We start from the raw sequence: 19,628 nt of genomic DNA, 5'->3' as shown, positions 1-19,628 counted from the left end.
AATAATGTAAATAAAATAGAGAACGTAAATAGAAATGTAAATGGGTAGTATTATAAGAATAAGAGTATATACCCTAGAAGTAATGAAAGTGAAAGTTTCACTCTAGCATGTATGAATACTATGAGTTATGATAGTGAAGGTGAAAGTGACATTCACTCTCAATGCTAGTATACAGGACGAGAAAGTGAATGTTACATATTTTACTGAAAGAAATTGAATCCCTACAGTGACAATAAACTACTATTACTGAAGGAAACTTATGGATAAAGACTGTAGATATATATAAGTGTTATATAGTATGGTAACAGAAATATAAACTGTGAGTGTTTTTATGAATAATAGACAACACTAGCGGCGAACGATCGGAAGTGGGAAGGTCATACACCCTCGTAATTTTCATTGCTTTCACAGTGTTTATTTTGGGAAGTATGGATTCCAAACTATTTGAGAATCATAGATTAGTGTTTCTAGTGATAATATCAGGCTGTGGTAATCATATTACGAGTTGTCGGGAAGTGTAAAGTGGAGACTTCGTTACCCAACTTTAGAGGTCTCCACAAGTACTATGGTACTCGATGATGGCTCAACAAACACCCAAGGAAAAAGCTGAAGGTATGTGCCATAAGTATACGTGACTTTAATATTCTAGGACTAATAACTGATTTTTGGCAAATATTTTTAGAGAGTCTGTCGGAGCGCGAATATGGCCGCGGGAGCTGCAAGTCAAATCAAAACAAGCCCACGGTGTAAGGGTTAATGGCATTTTATATATATAAAACAAAACAGGATTTACATACCGTATTTCATACATCCAAGGCAGTTGCTAACTTTTGAATGTAAAATGTGTAGAAAAGACTCATTCAATTCCTACATATGATGCAATAGCTATTGGAACAGAACAAATGTACTGAGCTTTAATATCAACTGGCTATTTCCCAACAACAAGAGAACATCACACACACCACCAAAAGAAAACTCCTTAACAGAGAATAATGGCCGGTAAAAAAAAAAAAAAAAAAAAAAAAAAAAAAATTGGTGACTGTTTCTTCAAATTAAAAATAATTATGACATAATCAATAGAGTTCACAGTATTAAAATCACTTACGACAAGATTATTATCATGCTGACAATAATTATCTTGTACACTGTTTGTAATGGTGATGGTTATCATGAATCTGGGTGGATGAGGTAAAAGATGTCCGTAAGGAGGCAGGCGATATCAAGAGGAATAAAACAAGTATTTGCAATGAACAGTTGCATCAAACACTTTGCTTGCCTTCAACTTTTCTTGTATCAGTTCATCATCATATGAGCAACCACTATCACTTTTTCAATTGAAATACTTAAACATCTGAAGGAAAGCCAAACAATAGACTGGCATACATTAAGGGATCCTAGTTTACTTTCACCTTAATGATTTGGAGTTTTTCTGCTCTTGCCTAACCCAGGAGGCCTTGCTGATCTGCAAATTAACCTCACCTAACCTAGCTGTAGGGGTAACATACACAGATTACTACCACACCATGTGCTACTTCAACTGCACCCCACAACCCCAACCAAATCAACTCATCCTCTTTGTATTATACTTTTGGTAAGGACAATTGACCGTATTCTTTAACTGAATGTTCTCAAAAACAAATCTCTTCATTCTTATCTTCAATCTTTCCATCCAGTGTTTTCTAAATTGGATCAAAATTGTTTAAGTAGACTTTGCCATGTAACCTTAACCTCCTGCTTGCATTACTGTGCACAGAGGGTGTTACTATCGAAACATTCAAATATACTTTCTATCATCCCATTCAAAAAAAATACAGTAATGAATGTGTAACAGTGCTTTGTATGACTGGACTGCTGCTTCTCTCAGCATGGCTGGTCATGACATCAGTCTGAAAAGTGAAGCACAGAGTTAACCACAATGATAAAAGTACAGTAGTACATTCTACTGATAAGTCAACCTGACATAACTCTAGCATTATGACTGCAACCCATTCCTTACTAACACACTGGGAAAAATACACAGGTATGGCACGAGATGTATTTGCTAGACTGATCAAAAGTATTTTCATGCAATCAAATGATGCCATGAAAACATCTGGTGATGACCATCATCCACTCACTTGATGTAGTGCTGCCTACTTCTACCTTAGCCTTTATCATTCTTTTTCTGTGCCTGCCCTTCTCTCTTCCTATTTCTCCCATCTTTCCTGTCACTTCTTATTGCTTTTCTCTCCTTTACCGGTGGCTTTACATTGAGTGACAAGCCAAATGGTTTCCTGTGGGCCAGGGAACCATTTACAACGCTGGGTGGTAACCATATAACCAATCCATATGTGCTCCCCACGTGTCAACAAGTGGGTTGGTGGAGGGTTAGTGCCCCGCCCCGTAAAACAAATAACTCAAAGTCAAATGGCCACCCCTTACGCGATTATGGCGTCTGGCGATAGATAGATAGAAAACATGTCAATTCCAGAGCATCACTAGGGTGTGCTGATGGTGTGCTCTGGAACAACATCCAAGGTATTGGAATTAAGTGGGAATAAGGGCTGAGATGATGATGATGGTACCTTCGGACAAGTGTTTTTTATTTCGTTTTTAAAAGGCTTCAACATGCTTGCATGCGTCAGCCTTGGTCACCTAATGACGACTTTCCATGCTGCTCAATCACTGGCTGCTTCCTTATTCAGTCTCTTATCCCCGAGGGTCACACTCAATGACCTCATCTAAGGTCTTTTTCAGTCTACCTCTTGCAACCCTACCCCCAGCATTAACACTTCCCATTTTCTGCACCCAATTATCATCCTCTATCCTCTCCACATGCCCAAACCATCTAAATCTACTTGTCCTCATCACAGCACCAATACATTCCAGTTCCATCCTACCTCTCAACTCTTCCACCGTAAACCTAGTCCCCCCAGGCCTTGCACACAAGGATGCACTGCAAATCCACCTAATCATTGCCATTTCTGTATGTCTGAGACTGCAAATATCCTCTTCCTTTGCTGCACAGGTCTCATTACCATACAGCATTACACTCCTAACACATGCCCCACACAAAGATCCCTTAGCATGGAGGGAGAGGCAACAGCTTCCTGAACTTCTTCCAACCACTCCCTACTTTAGGTACAGATCTAGCTCCAGCCCCACCTCCAGCACATAACATGTCTCCCAAATAATTTACCCATCTGTTGCCAGATGTCTCAATCCTGTGAGGGGTGGCCACAAACAAACTGTCTCCATGTCACCCTGTCCCCTGTCATTTCACTGCCCTGCTCCTAGCTCACACCCTTCTCTCATATACCTCTCCACTCCATCCCTCCATCTCATACTTGGCCTCCACCTCCCTCTACCCCCCGGCACCTTACTCGCATACACTCTCCTCATAAGTCTCTTGCTCTCCATCCTGTCCATATTGCCATATAATAATAATAATAAATAATAATAAACTAGTATTTTGTTTCTCAAAAGTGCTAGTTCTTCCATTTGGAATTCACTGGTGCTCGACACACATGTACATTATTTTTACAATTACGATTTTATAATCACTCTTCCCTCACCGTACCTTCTAGAACTCTCTCCATTACATTCATTATCTGGTCCAAAAGCTTTATGCATCTATAATTTCCTGTTTCCAGGGCATCACCCTTCCCCTTGTAGACATTTACACTCTTCACCCAATCGTCTGGGACAACACACTCATACATAGTTGTATTTATTAAGTCAGCAACTAACCTCAATCCTATATCTCCAGAGGCTTTCAGCATATCAGCAGTCAACCCAGACACACATCCTGCCTATTGCCCTGCTCACAGAACCAGCATCAAAGGCCAAGGGCCAAACACTGGATATGTTGGCTCCAAACCTTCCCTGTTCCAGTCAAACTCCTTATTCAACAACCGGTTGTAATGCTCTCTCCAGGTGTCATTAATGTACCCATTGTTCACCACTACCATTCTTTCAACATTATTCACACACTGCTCATGATATCCCTGTTTTCCCTCTTCATCTGATGTGCCACCTTAAATATAATATTCTTCCTTTCCACATTGTTTAGGTTATCAAGTAAAAGTCTCTGAGACTCAGATTTTGCCCTGTAAATCTTTTTTCTAGCCCTACACTTGGCAGCCAAGTATTCCTCATTGTTACCATCCCTTTTCCATTCCTGAAAAAAGTTTTTTCTCAACTACAGCTTCTACACTTTCATCCCACCATCACGTTACTTTTTGTTTTGGGGGGGCCCCTTGTCCATCCACACAATGAATCAGTAACTCTCAGGAGATTGTTCTTGAGAGCTCTGTACTGTCCATTAATAAGTCTGTCAACAGCTTCCTGCTGACCTACCACTTTACCGATCTCACTACAGAAGGCATCCCTTACTGCTTGGTTTTTCAACTTCTATATTTTCCTCCTAGGTACTTAGGTTTTCTTTTTCATCACCCGGTCCTTAACCCCTAAAGTACGCAATTTGCTCAGCAGGTCTGTCCCTCCAACCGCAAAACAGGGTCAATTTTTTTACCTTCACCAAGGTAAAATTTTTTTCCCACATTTCAGGAGACTGATTTTACACACCTGAAAATGTATGTTTTAGCCAGATTGAGCAAATAGTTATCGCACAATCACCCGTCAAAGATGCAAAAAAGTTACCAATTCCGCATGGGCGAAAACAGAAAATGTACAGAAAATGCATTATTTACAGTAAATAACTATATATATATATATATATATATATATATAGATATATATATATATATATATATAACTAATGTCAATGTGATGTGTTCCCTAGACATGAAATGTCAGTCTGGTATATGCCCATAGCAACAAAACAAGCCTGGCGAAAAGTGGAGGTGTAGTGTGTGTGGCCGGAGGGGGAAGGAGGATGGAGGGAAGAGGGAGGAGGGTTGCTATGCACACACCGCTGTAGGGGGTATGTTGGGGTATGGTTGGTTGGGAGGGGACAATGTGGAGATGATGCAATGGGGCTGAGGGAGGTAAAGTGACGGTGGTGGGAGAGGAGGGTTCCTTCCCCCGACCTTAGAGGGCCAATGACGCCATACAACCCCACACACTCTAGTTCTCATTGGTCTGATCCCATATACATCACCAAAGGGGCAGAATTACCCTCCCCCAGTTTTTTGTGTGTCTTTATCGATCGTGCGGGATAGGCTGGTGTGTCAAATTACACAAAAGCATGATCATGCAGCATAGGTCTTTAGGGGTTAAACACCATGTCACATTTCAACAACTTGTGCTGCTGCACACACTCCTTGCTCTCTATAACTTTAACATCCCCCACCAATCTCCTATCAGCCCTCCTGACCAGGAAATATCTATCTGGCTACTATTTCTCCCTGACTCATATATAATCAACCTATTCTCTCTTTTCCTAAAATGTGTGTTGCACACAGTCATGTTAACTGAGTTCCTAAACATGAGTATCCTTTCCCCTTCCTTATTCCTTGTACCATGTGCACATCCCCCATGTACCCTTTCATATCCTTGAGCTCCTTCATTTATATGACCATTTAAATCCCCTCCCAGAACTACAATTTCATCATCCCCTATACCACTTACCATACATATTAAGTCATCCCAGAATCTATCTTTTTCTAAATCATCCACTCCAGCCTGTGCAGCATATGCTGATATAAATAAACATGTGACCCCACCATATAAAATTTTCACTACTACAGTAAAACCTCACTATAGCAGACTAATTGGGGCCCAAGCCATTCTAAAACGATTGAAAGTTTGATAAAAGCAACATCCGGACTTCCCCCTGCTAACCCGGACTTTTTCCTATCTATCAGACATCAGTCCGGATCGCACCAACGGTTTTTCACAACCATTCCAGTACTGTAATGTATTATATATTCACTACAATAATCAAATGATATACTGTAATACTGTTTGTGTAATAATACTGTACTGTACACTGATAAACATGTCTTTTATTTACCTTATTGAGGTGAACACAGCTGAAGTGGTCAGGCAGTCCGGACTGCTTCTAGCTTTATTGGACTTTTTCCAATACAGTATATGAGAATTTAGTCTGGTCACCTCCTCGAGTCTGATAGAAGCAAATTCAAGTATAATCCAGTCCGTTATATCGAGGTTTTACTGTATTATCCTTTCACTCACTCTCAATACTTTCATGACATATTTCACCCATTTCTCCTTAACCAACACATTCACACCACCATATCCATCTGCCCTACCCTGTCAAAATATCTTGTATCGACAATCCCTCCCAGCAATCATCCTGGCTGATCCTCCCCTGTATCTAATGTCCTGCACACATCCAACATCCATCCACCTCCTACTCAATGCCTCAACCACTTCCCCCACTCTACCCCTCAAACTACAGTGAACTCCCAATTATCAGTCTTGGCACTACCCAGCAAACGACATTATACGACATAGCTAATGACTGAAATAAAATGGTACTTGGCAGCATGCATAAAATCTGGTACCTGGCAGCAAGCATAAAATCTTTGACACTAACCACCAGACAAATATATTCTGCATAGTAAGAGCCTCTCATAATTCACAATTAGATATTCATAACCAAACTCTCCTTGTATGCACTCAACATATACTCTGAATTCTCTAATCCAAATTCAAAGACAGAGCTCCTACAACTTTTTTATTTTATTTTTTTCCAGTGCTTCAAGAAACATTTTAATACATCATCATCATCATCAGCAGCAGCATCCCAGTCTAAGATAGGGACTAAGGAATGATCTGGCAAAAAATGATAAAGTACAAAAGCAGAACAATTAAATACTGTAGTGTATCCACTACTAAATGAAACACAATTAATATCATATCATCCATGTAAAGATACTGTGAAATAACTAAATACAATACAGTATACAGATGGCTTGTCTATGAGGCAGAGCAAAAAATCTTCATGGCTTGAACATGAAGTACAATAAATGGATGTCTGACCCATTCCAATAACAGGATTGTTCTGGTGTTATGCTTCATACTTCCCTAGCTGGATCTTAAATCAAGTTCTTATATTTAATACTTAATTCTTACCTAACCCATAACTCTTCCAGCAAGCTTGGTTCAAATTGGAGTTGACAGTGCCTAGTGAGCTTGACCTTTGAGCTCTGACTGACTTCTCAAAATTGAATCTCTTTACCCTTGTCTTAAATTAACCCATCCACAAAGTTTATATTACATTGAATAAAATTTGTTTAAATTAACCATGATACAACCTTCACCTGTGATCTATTTTTCTTAAAAACAACAGGTGATCCTCAGCTCATGCACCATGTTTGATCTGAATCAGATCAAAGCAGTTTTAGTTGCTTTGTTCACATATAAACATACAGGTCAAACTTTGACCCTGCCCTGTAATCTTGATCTGTGACTATTTCTTCACAAAACTGAATCCCTGCATTCTTGCCTGACCCTTAACCCAGCCACCTGCTTTGAATTAAATCAGATCAAAACTGTGAGTTGACCTTGCCCTCTGACCTTGGCATTTGGCCTTTCACTGCGACCTTGAATCTGACCAACTGATCTCAAAATCAACTCCTTTTATTCTTGTGTTATTGTGAACCATTCCACAAAGTCTGGTGTACATCAGATATCTGTTTAAGCTGACCATGCCAAGTGACCTAAACCTCTGACTTTTTGTTCTCAAAATCAACTGATCACCCCTTGTAAGGATACTCAATACATACACCATATTTGATACAATTCAGGAAAAGAAAAAAAAAAGAAAAATTTATATTTATGCTCCTCGTGGGGCAACACAGGTTTAGATGATGGATGAATATATTATTCACATACATGCATATGGGATGAACTTTGACCCTGGCCTGTGATCTTGACCTCTGACTAACTGTTCTCAAAACTATCTCACTTCACAGTTGCCTTACCCTCAACCTTTTTCCTAAGTTGGTCTGAACAGGATAAAATTTTTGATTCTAATGAGTCAAACTTTGTGGTAGGTGGGGGAACTCACCATCCACTCACTCGATGTAGTGCTGCTGTCGGGTGTCTGCCCTTTCCTCTCCTCTATCCTTCTTTCCTTCCATCGTCTTCTGTCTTCCTTTCCATACTTCCTTGTCTTTCTGCCTATGGGTGACTTTACACTCCCTCTTCTGTCTTTCTTTCCTTCATTCTTTCCTCGTCCTTCTGCCTACGGGTAACTTTACACTCCCTCCTCTGTCTTTCTTTCCTTTCTTCTTTCTTCTTCCTTCTGCCTACGGGTGACTGTACACTGAGTGACAAGCCAAATGGTTTCCTGTACACCAGGAAACCATTTACTATGCTGGATGGTAACCATATAACCAAATTTTGGCGCTTGGTGATTTAGTGGGTAATTATGGGGCTCCAATTGGATTGAGCCAGTGAAGGTTTATATCCAAGGGATGGTTGGGATTGATTGCCCATGTAATGCCACTCAGGGATGAGTGAGGCTGGTTACTCTCATCTTAAATGTCGGGATCAACACCCTAGCCACGGGCTCCTACGCTCCTCATGGGGCAATGTAGGATTGGATGATGGATGGATGGATTAAGTCAAACTCTGACCATGCCCTGTGACCTTGAGAAAAAAAAAGAAAAAAAAAAAAAAAGAAAAAAAAAAAAGCAAGCAATGGCTGACCCTCAACCCTTCAATGAAGCTTGGTTAAAAATAATATAATATCTGTTCAAGTTCTCTCTCTCACTCTCTCTCTCACACAAAATAGATAAAAAGATACACCTGCTCTTGCTTTGCGAGCATGCATTTAATAAAGCTATGACAATGATGAAGACAATGATACAGCTAGAAGCCAGTACTGTAAATCATGTTTAATTCATGTTCAGCGATCTAGGCTAACAAGGAGTCTACATGTGGTGGCGTTGTGCACTCACAGTGGAGCACCTGCAGAGTTCACCTGGGAGCCAAGCCTCTTTTTATTTCCCTGCACCTCACCAGGGAAAGATCCTGGTCTAACACATGTGAGGTGCTGTCTTCCAAAAGGGGATGCCAGATCCCTATACAGTGTATGTACTGTACTTGTAGGATGACCCTGCAGCAGCAGCTGCTTACCTGTGGTCGAAATGTCTGTTCTGCCAATCAGACTGGGGTTATGTAACAAAAATCACTTCCACAAATCTGATCTAGTACAGTTCTGATCCTGTACAAACTATAATCTGATCCAATATGCTACTTTTGGTCAGGCTCCAGCTTTAAAGAGAGGGGAATAGGAGCAGCTAAGTGGAAAAAACATATTACCAGAGATATCAAGAACTTATCTCCAGACTGTTCTGATCTCATGGCATATTCTTGTAAATTTTGTTCCAGCAACCCTCCCTGGTTCCAGCTCTTAATGACACATTTATACTATTCATTTTCCTCATTCATTCTTTCATTTGTGCCCCTCTTGAGAAAACACTTTTCTGTTGTCAGTGATTATACAATATTAATTTCGCTTACAAATGCATTTTATCCTTTCTCTCTCTCTTTACTAATGTCTTATCTCAATACTCTGCTTCAGTATATCCCCAACCAAACAGTCTTTGCATCTATTCGAAACATTTTCTCTGCTTCCAGTTCACAGATCTTAGTGCCTCTACTTTTTGCAAATATTAATCTTGCACTACTTTTCTTCTCAGCTTTTTCACCTCATTCTTTCACAGGTGGTGGGTGGTGGAAACCATCATCCACTCATTTGATGTAGCTCTGACTACTTCTTCCTTGCCCATTCTCATTTTATCTCTGTCTCCTTTCCTCTCTTCCTATTTCTCCTTGTCTTTCCAATCATTTTTTATAACTCTTCTTTCCACTTCAGGTGGCTCTACACTGAGTGACAAGTGTGATGGTTTCCTGTAATCCAGGAAACCATTTACAATGCTAGGTGGTAATCATATAACCAAATTATGGGGTGATGTGGAGCCTGCTATGGTGCCCCTGTCAACTGGGTGGAGTGAGACAAGTGCAGTGTCCATCCAGGAACCAAACCACATTATTCCCAGAGCTATGCTGTGGTGAGGTGTTGTCAGCTGCAAGGGAACATTGGTCACTGCACAGGACAAACCTGCATGGGCAGTTGCTTGCCTGCGGTTGATAGGTCTGTTTAGCCAGACAGACTGGAGTTGATCAACAACAACAACAATAACAGTGAGTACTCTTCCACCCCCTTTCTGTTTTAATTTTCATCTTCTTTCCTACAATAACGTCATCAGAAGAGCCTCCCACACCACTGTCTCTCATCTCTCGTATCATTAGCACACCTAAACCTGGATGTCAAAAATAAATTGCTGACTAACAAAACACTATATCTACTGAACTTGACTCTATAGTCCACCAGTTACTGTATTACATGGTTAGAAAAACTGAAATAAATCCATCCATCCATCCACCCATCATCCAATCCTATGTTGCCCCATGAGGAGCATAGGAACCCAGGGCTAGGCAAGTTGGTCCTGACATTTAAGATGACAGCAACCAACCTCACTCATCCCTGAGTGGCATTACATGAGCAATAAACCCCAACCATCCCTTGGATATAAGCCTTCACAGGCTCAATCCGATTGGAGTGATATAGTTACCCACTAAACCACCAGGTGCCAAAATTTGGTTATATGGTTACCACACAGTGTAGTAAATGGTTTCCTGGTGTACAGGAAACCACTTGGCTTGTTACTCAGTGTAGAGTCACCCACAGGCAGAAGGAAGAGAAAAGAATAAAGGAAAGAAAGACAGAAGAGGGAGCGTAAAGTCACCTGTGGGCAGAAGGACGAGGAAAGAATGAAGGAAAGAAAGACAGAAGAGGATGGAAGGAGAGACGGATGGAAGAGAGGAAAGGGCAGACACCCGAGAGAAGCACTACATCGAGTGAGTGGATGGTGAGCGCCCTCACCTACCACTGAAAACTATCTATCTATCTATTGCCAGACACCTCAATCCTGTTTGGGGTGGCCACAAACAAATCGCCTCCACGTCGCCCTGTCCCCTGCCATTTCACTGCCCCGCTCCCAACTCACACCCCTTTCTCTCATATACCTCTCCACTCCATCCCTCCATCTCATCCCCGGCCTCCCCCTCCCTCTTCCCCCCTCCACCTCACTGACATACACTCTCTTTGTCAGTCTTTCACCCTCCATCCTCTCCACATGGCCTAAAAACTGAAATAAATAAAAATATAAAATCTGGTATTGCTATAAGACTATTCGTTATGTTTTAAATTGCTAGAATGATAATTGAAAAAGTTATGACCTTTATCGGATTAATGTTAAAAAACTGGTCGCAATTTCGCTAGAATGATATTTTCAATGGCTGGCTCTGAGAATCTCAGGTGAGTACAATGATGCACCCGGCCGACAGTTAACGGGCACAGCCAAGATGGCCACCCAATGTTTACATGCCCACAACTCCCATCTCCGGCCTGCGCAGGTGGCAGCCTTCACGCCAACCCTTTGAGTCTCGCTCTCCCATTTCCTCACGTGTCCTGCATCTGTTATCATCTCACTTGCGCTCTCTAAGCTACCTAACCTTTTTGCTAGCATAAGACCCTCACAACGTTATCGCTAACACCAAGTAACAGTGCAAGTACGCTACGAATAGTGCTGTGTGCAACAGTAAGTGGTGAGGAACTCTGAGTGTGTAAAATAAGTGAAACACTGAACTTGGGAATCATGTCTGGTGCTACCCCCAGTGACAAGTATGGTGCTACTGATGCTGCTATGGGAAAGGCCAAAAGGGCAAGGTTACGTTTCGCTCTTGATATGAAATTAGACATTACTAAGTGCCATAAGGAGGGTCAGTGGCCAAGCAAGATTGCTGACACCCTAAAGCTGCCCTAATCCATGGTTTTGACAGTCAAAAAGAAACCAGATACTAAAATTATGGTGTCGCAAAACATGCCTTCCCCGACCGCAAAACGTCTACCTAGAGTAAGGAAGTGTATCGTGCAGGAAATGGGGCATCTCCTGGCTCTGTTAGTTAATGATTTGGACCAATCTTCAACTGCAGTAAGGCTCCCCATCTGTGAAAGGACCTTAAGGATACGGAAGGTATGGAGGTCAAGGAGGACTTCAAGGCCAGCACAGGTTGGTTTGAACGTTTCAAGGCCCATGCAGGCCTTAAACTTATGACCACGCATGGCGAGGCTGCAAGCGCAGACCATGTGGCAACTAAGGCCTTCCCTGTACAGTTGAGGGTTATTATAGAAGGAGGGAGATACTCTCCTATGCAGGTATTAAACTTTAATGAAATGGGCCTGTTTTGGAAGCAGATTTCATGGAAGACCCATAACAGTGAGGAACAAAGATGTACACATGGCTTCAAGTCAGCAGAGGACTGCCTCACACTCCTAATTAGACACTTCACCAGATCCTGTTTCAGAAATCTGCCACTAGGTTCGCTTCCGTTGCCCAGCTCTGATGCGGGGTAGGCATTGAAAAAGTAGCCAGTGCGTAATTTCTTTTTAATTTTGACACAAAGTAAAACACCCCAAAACAGATTTTACTCATGAAATTACTGAGCTAGCATGATATGCTACAAAGAAATTACAGTATGGGAGCCTTTTGATTATATATAATGTACAGTATTATAGGTGTTATTTTTTAAACTCAGCTTTCGTTAGTGTACTCATCTCTGTAAAGATAACATAGAGACAAAACCTAGGCAATTTTACAAGAACCATCCATAAAACAGGATAACAGTGATTAAAATATTTGTCATTCATTAGTATCCACAAAAGAAAGTAGATATGCAGCCACACGTTCGGCAGCACCTTTCAATATGCTGCCCTGCCTGATGTATGACTTTTCATAACAATTCGGACCTGTTAGATGTGGTGATCATCTTAGTAACTAAATTCTAACATAAATAATCCTTTTAAATGTTTTCCTGGTTCCACTGCACAGTTTAGGAAGTTTACACTTCAACTCCTTGTACTTTGCTACGGTTATAGTGTCGTACCTCACTGCCGTTTGTTTGGATTACTATGGCTGATTCACCAACTAAGCAATCGTTCAGTAAATTATTTTCAGTGGAACTGCTTACTTCTTTAAGGCACGCTAAAATACACACATCAGAAGTCCTGAAGGTAATCTCCTTTTACTATCGGCACATGATTTATTCAAATATATGTAAATAGACAGCACACTATTTTAGTCCCCAAGCTAAGATTCTCTGAGAGCCTGGTTATTTTTCCTTTACAGGTATGTAAGTATGCGTTAGATTGAATAGGAAAAAAGATTCTTATAAATAGCAATATTATTATAAACTTAGTACAGTAATCACTCCAATATCCGACGTAATAGAGCCATAGGTAGGTCCGGTTATTGGTTTTGTCTGGATATTGGGCCCCAGCTTATGGACTTGCACTTATGGTTTTGTCTGGATATTGGGCCCCAGCTTATGGACTTGTACTTATGGACCCTAACTCAGAGAAACACCTATACAACTCCCTCTGGACATGCATAGCACCTATTTAAGACCCAAATCACACCAATAAGGCACATAAATGACTGAAATAAATGCAAAAGAAACATAAAATGAGGGTTTAGAAGTATGTTCATACATTAATAAACAATCTGGTACTTATGGACCCTAACCTAGCCTAACTCAGAAAAACACATTCCTTCTGCACATGCATAGCTACTAACACCCTATTCACACCAATAAAGGACATTAAAGAGTGAAATGAGGTAAGTATAGTAGGGAAAAAGTACAGTATGCAACATTCTGGCTACTTACAGCAAGTCCCTGGCCACCTCGATGAATAACCGCCTCCTCTCGGACTCTGACAGTAAGAACGATTTCCTGAAGCACTTGCAGTACACTGTTCCTGAAGTCTTGCACTGAACTTAGTCAATAACACACAGAAGTCCATTCTCTTCACAGTGTTCACTTTTGTCAAAATAATGCTCCATTGTAACTTAGTGTTGCACTTTAACTTTTCCCAATTTTTTTTAAATTTTCCAAAGGCAAAACAAACAAGTCTATTTACGTTACATATTTTTTCTAGTCTTTTCTCTCACAACTTTAAATCCTTCACACAACATACTGTTTTTTTCACTGCACAACACTCAAAATTCCCATGTGGTCTAGTGAAGTTCTTGCTGTTTATTCACTGTCAGAGTCCGAGAGTATCACTGGCAGGCGACCTAGGGGTGCATCGCTGGGTCGTGGTGATGGCGTACCCACTGCAGAGGACTCTGAAGACAGCCGCAAACTCACGTCGAGCGGTGACTCCACATTGGCTGATGTGCTGGGCTGTGGCTCAGAGCATGAGGGCCTGTCTTGGGGAGGCAACGGAGTGGAGCCAGGGCTGGGCACAGCGGGGGTCATGGGCCTGAAAAAACTGTCAATGGTTGATTGACGCAATGACCGACTATTCTGACGATTGATGATGCGCTGCCTGAAAGCACGCACTTCCTCCACGAGTCCCAAGGGCCCCATCTCCCTGTCGCAGTCCAGGTGTTCCAGGTAGTCTAGGACGAACTCTAGATGTTCCCGGAGTGCGCTCAGCTTGGGGATGGCTGGCGTAGTGTCCTGCTGAGAGGAGTCCGCATCATCGTTGCCTTCAGCGTCGGAATCTTCAAGTTCGGTACTGACACCTGCAACCGAAGATGCGATCTCGATATCAGACAACGTCTGATACTCAGGATCGCCCTCGTCGTCATCCAACCACTCACGAACATCGTCCACATCTACATTGTCGCCGTGCGTACGTAGCCGTGCATGGAAGTCATCCACGTCAAACCCTAGAAAATCGTACTCCACATCCGTTCCGAGAAGCAGACGAGACCAACCATTTTCAAGAGTTTTCACAGGGACTTCCTTCCATGCACTAGCCCAGTTGTACAGCGCAGACTTGATGTTGTAGCGGCGAAGGTTTTCCAAAGTCCGCTTGCCTCGTGTGTCCCGTCCCTCCCTGCGCTCGTCCTTGTCCTCGAGAACAACCATCACCTCGTCCAGGAACTTCCGACGGAATAGGCGCTTTGTTGCCACGATCACTCCTTGGTCCATTGGTTGAATGAGAGCAGTCGTATTAGGTGGCAGAAACATGCACCTAATACGGCCATTTTCAGCAACCAAGTCCTTGTCGCACGGGTGGGCAGGTGCATTGTCGAGTAGAAGGAGAGTCTTTACCTGGTCGCGCGGGATTCCCAGTGTCTTCATCTGGTAATGGATGACCTCCTTGACGAAGTGACGGTGAAACCAGTCTTTGAAGATCACAGCTGTGAACCATGCCTTCAAAGAATGGTACCAGACAACAGGAAGGACATCCATCACCCCACGAAGGCACCAAGGCTGCTTTGCACGGCCAACAACAACGGGCTTAAGCCAGTGCATGCCGTTAGCACTGGCACAACACAAAGCAGATATCCGTTCCTTGGAAAGCTTGCGGCCAGGTACACGCTTCTCCGTCTCCTCGGCCAGAGTGTTCGTTGGCAGCAAGCAATAGAATAGGCCAGTTTCGTCAGCGTTGTAGACTTGACCGAGAGTTAGGCCCTCCCTGTCGATCAAGCCTTTCACCTTGTGCCGAAACTCGTCAACTCCATCCTTGTTAGCGTCCAATGCTTCGCCATGTGCTTTACGGTTGGTAAGGCCATGTCACAACTTGAATGCGAAGAGCCAACCCTCGGATGCCTTGAAGTCTAGGGCGTCGTGACGCCTGGCGAACTTCTCAGCAGCAGCCTTCAGCTCCGTTCCACGTACCATCACACCAGCAGCATGTTGTTGTCGATACCAAATCAACGTGGATCGGTCGATTTCTGCAAACTTGGGGGTAAACATAACCTTCCTTTCCACGTTGCGTTTGCTTCTTGACGAGAAGTCAGCCGTGTACTGCATGAGTTTGTCTCGGGACCTCTTGATATCGAACAAAGTAGACCGGGCCAGGTTGAACTCGCGAAGAATGCAGGAAGAAGACCAACCCACATCCACTTTCTCCAATATCTCCCTCTTCTTCTCCAGAGTCAACACCACTCTTTTCCTTTTCTCAGGTGGCGGGGCCATCATCACACACACTAAGGGGAGGCCCGAGAGCAGCAGGAGGCCCTGCAGCAGGTAGGGCACCACCACAAAAGCGATCACGTGGGCAGCCATTACGACGAGAGTGCACTCGCGGTGAGAGACAGGCGGGAAGTGGGGAGGATGCAGCGGCGCTCTATCGGATGTTGGAGGAATGACGCGCCAAAACAATGCTCTCCCGCGGCACGCGCGGTAAGTTCAAATTACGGACGGGAAAAAATCATTTATTCTTTTTTTATTTTTTTGGGTTTTCGGACCATTTTGGGAATTTTGGATCCCAGGATGATTATGTCCGGGTAGTGGGGATGTTCGGTTATTGGGCGTCTGGATATTAGAGTGATTACTGTATTAGGTACAATTTCACAGGTCTTTAAACCCAGCAAAAATTTTTAATCGAGGCTGGGCGATGGTAGACCACCTGGTGGCAGACCTCTGAAACAGGTTTGGTGAAGCCTCTAATTGGTGCTGATGTGGAGGAGGACTGACCTCAAGCTGCTTCTTGTGTACCACTGGGAGAACCCCCATACACCAGCAGGGTTCATAAAGGAGAACCCTGGGGTTATTTGGAGAAGTAATCCCAGGGTCTGGATGACCTCTGCACTCTTCCAGTAATTCATGGCACACTACCTGTTCCTCCGTCTGTGCAATATGCCAGCAGGAACAACCATTACAACCATTTCATCCTGTTAGTAGACAATGCTGGAAGCCACCCTCAGTGCATGGAGGATTGGGTGGATAACATCAAATTGGTGCACCTGCCCCCAATACAACATCACTACTGCATCCTATGAACCAGGGCATCATCATGACCTTCAAGACAAACTACCTTTGCCACACCAAGGAGCAGACAGTGAGAGCAAGTGACTAAGGTGAGAGCAATGCAGTGCAGTGCTTTTGGAAGACGTTAACATCAAGCACGCCATGAAATATATCATGGCAGCAGGGAAGGAGGTGCCATCGAGCACACTGAACACCATCTGGTGTAAACTGTGGCCGAAGTGTGTGTATTCCTTCATGAACTTCCAGTTGGTTGAAAACCTCTGTCAAGATATAGGCCCTCTCCCACTTCGGCGTAAATAGGCACGATGAAGCCACGATGAAAATCGTGGCTGAAGTCGGTGATGTGTCGACGATTCTGACAAAGAATCGTGGTTTCGGCGTAATACCTGCGACACCAGTATGACAAAACGCCGAAACCTCGGTGGAGTATACGATATAACTGGCGACTAGTAGCCGACATATCGCTATGTCGGCGTAAGGCACAAGCATTATTCTAAATTCAAATTTTAACGGTTTTCTTTATGGCGACTCAATGGCGATAAAGGTACAACGGCGGCATGCTGTCGACGATGTATCGTCGATGTGTCGGCGAATGCATCGCACGCACCTCGCAGACAAAACGCCGAGGCCATCGCAGGTGCCTCGCCGTCATCGGCGTATTTAAGGCGATTAATCGACGGTTCATCCGCGAAATGTCGGCGATATATCACCGACATTCGTAAGATGAAATATTACTGTCGCACAACCCGGTACATATCGTACGGTTTACATAGGCTATGTCGTATTAACCTCACCGATGCATCGCCGATACATTGCCAACGCTTCGCCGTATGACCGTATGACATCTCAACGTTTTTTTTCACCGCCAATGCCTCGCCGATGTCGGCGATCATACACAGTTTATACGCAGGGTAATCGCCGACGTCGCCGAGGCGTCGCCTTGTTGTTTACGACTAATTGGCGAAATTTTACAAAATCGTGGAGGGCCACGACGTTTTCATGCAGCATGAAAACGTCGTGGTCCCCCACACACAAATTTCCACCTCGTGCGACGTATCGGCGCCATGCCACGAATGGACAAGATTTTGATGATGAATACCCACGATTAGGGATTTTTGACACATCATGACTTTATCTTCCACACTTTCGCCGAAGTGGGAGAGGGCCTTATCACTGAAATCTTGCATGAGGTTTGGATTTGAAGAGGCCAATGATGATGATGTGCATGATATCCTGGACAGTTACACCATGTAGCTATCCACAGAGGAACTCAATGAACTCAGGTGAAGGCACAAGATGCTGGCATGGACAGTGGAGAGGACAGGCGCCTTCATGTTCTTGACATTAAAACTTTGAAGGAGTACTTTGCAATAATGGACAAGGGCACTGCGTTCATCCAGGACAAGTACCCGAACCCAGTGAGGAGTGACACATCTATGCATGACATCAAGCAACACCTGAAGGTGTAGAGGAACCTCCTGGAGGCTAAGAAAAAGGCAGCAAGTCAAACCACCATTACCTCCTTCTCCCCTGGAGTGGCACTGAAGGAGAGCAATGTCATCATCAAGTGGTGTGGGAATGCAACATCCTGTATCACCTGCCTCTGTCATGTCAGTCTTGTCTTCATGGTGCCTGGTACACCCATACACCACGCTCTCCCTCACCCTCACCACTCCATTTTCCATTGGTCTCACCGCATTACTCTCCCTCAGCCTCAGTGCACTGATCTCCCTTGGCATCACTGCGTCGCTCTCCCTTGGCATTACCACACTGCTCTTCCCATCTCTCTTCACCTCCTCCTGAGAACGTGGTCCAGGCCCTCCTGCTGTCCCCTAGCCTGAGGGGGGACCCTTGGAGATGAGTCAGATTGGCCTAGGGTTGGTGATGAGTCAGACTGGCCTAGGGCAAACTTCTGGTGGTTGGCAGTTTTTTTTTTTTTTCTTCTTCTTTTTTTTTGGGGGGTGGGGTGGGGGGGCGCATATTAGGTTTCACAGTTTAGGTCACTCTTCCTAACCCCACTGAACCCATGTTATATTGACTTTGCTATGCGACAGGTTTTTACTTGATGCATCCCTGTCATATGGTGAGACCGGACTGTACAGTATGCCCGTATTAACCCCTAAGGTACGCAATTCTCCAGCCTTGACTGCCCCCCAGGATGCACAAACAGGCCTATTTTTCAACTTTCTCAAAGGTTAAAAGTTTTATGCCCAATTTATAGAGCTTGAATTTACACACCTGAAAACGCAAACCCCACCCTCCTAGACCCAATAGTTATCGAGCTATGGCCTGTCAAAGTTTATAATAGTTACCCATCACGGCCCCAGGGAGAAAGAAAATACACTGCTCGCACCTGTTTTCTTCACAAAAATACATAAAAAAATAACCAAAATCATTTTTTTTTTTTGGTGTGTATTGATGTTATAAACCATTGTAATGTGCTTAGAAATAATAAAATGGTGACAAACACCCCAATAAATATGATAAATAGTAAAAATTATCCTCCCCTCCTCTCCTCTCCCCAAACCTCCAATCCCCACCCTCCCCTTCCCTTCCCTCCCCTCCTCTTTCCTCCCCTCCCCACGCCTAACTTCCCCTCACCCCCCCCCTCCCCGCTGAGCTGTCAAATCTAGCTAGGGAAAATGGTTATGAACCCCCCAATAAAAATATGACAAATAGTAAAAATTATCCTCCCCTCCCCACACCTCCAGTCCCCTCCCTCCCCTGCCCTTCTCTTTCCTCTCTTCCCTTCCCTCCCCTCACCTAATCTCCCCTCCCCCTTTTCCCCTCCCTCCTCCCCTCCCTTCTGAGCTGTCAAATCTAGCTACTTTTCGTTTCGTTTCTTTTCGTTTTTGAAG

At 43.5% G+C, this 19,628-nt stretch overlaps 1 protein-coding gene across 1 annotated transcript in view; it reads right to left on the bottom strand.

The window, feature by feature from the left end:
• Positions 1–18,468: 18,468 nt before the first annotated feature.
• LOC145404285 (carbonyl reductase [NADPH] 1-like) overlaps positions 18,469–19,628 on the bottom strand; it is a 31,298-nt gene continuing 30,138 nt past the window's right edge. The window contains exon 8 of the mRNA XM_080275806.1: positions 18,469–18,607. Within this exon, the coding sequence (XP_080131932.1) occupies positions 18,469–18,607 (139 nt within the window). The remainder of the gene's footprint in view (positions 18,608–19,628) is intronic.

This window comes from Coenobita brevimanus, chromosome 63 (assembly GCF_032717465.1).
Source record: "Coenobita brevimanus isolate Jiangsu-jjx chromosome 63, ASM3271746v2, whole genome shotgun sequence".
Taxonomy (NCBI): Eukaryota; Metazoa; Arthropoda; class Malacostraca; order Decapoda; family Coenobitidae; genus Coenobita; species Coenobita brevimanus.
This window is presented reverse-complemented; position numbering and strand designations above follow the sequence as displayed.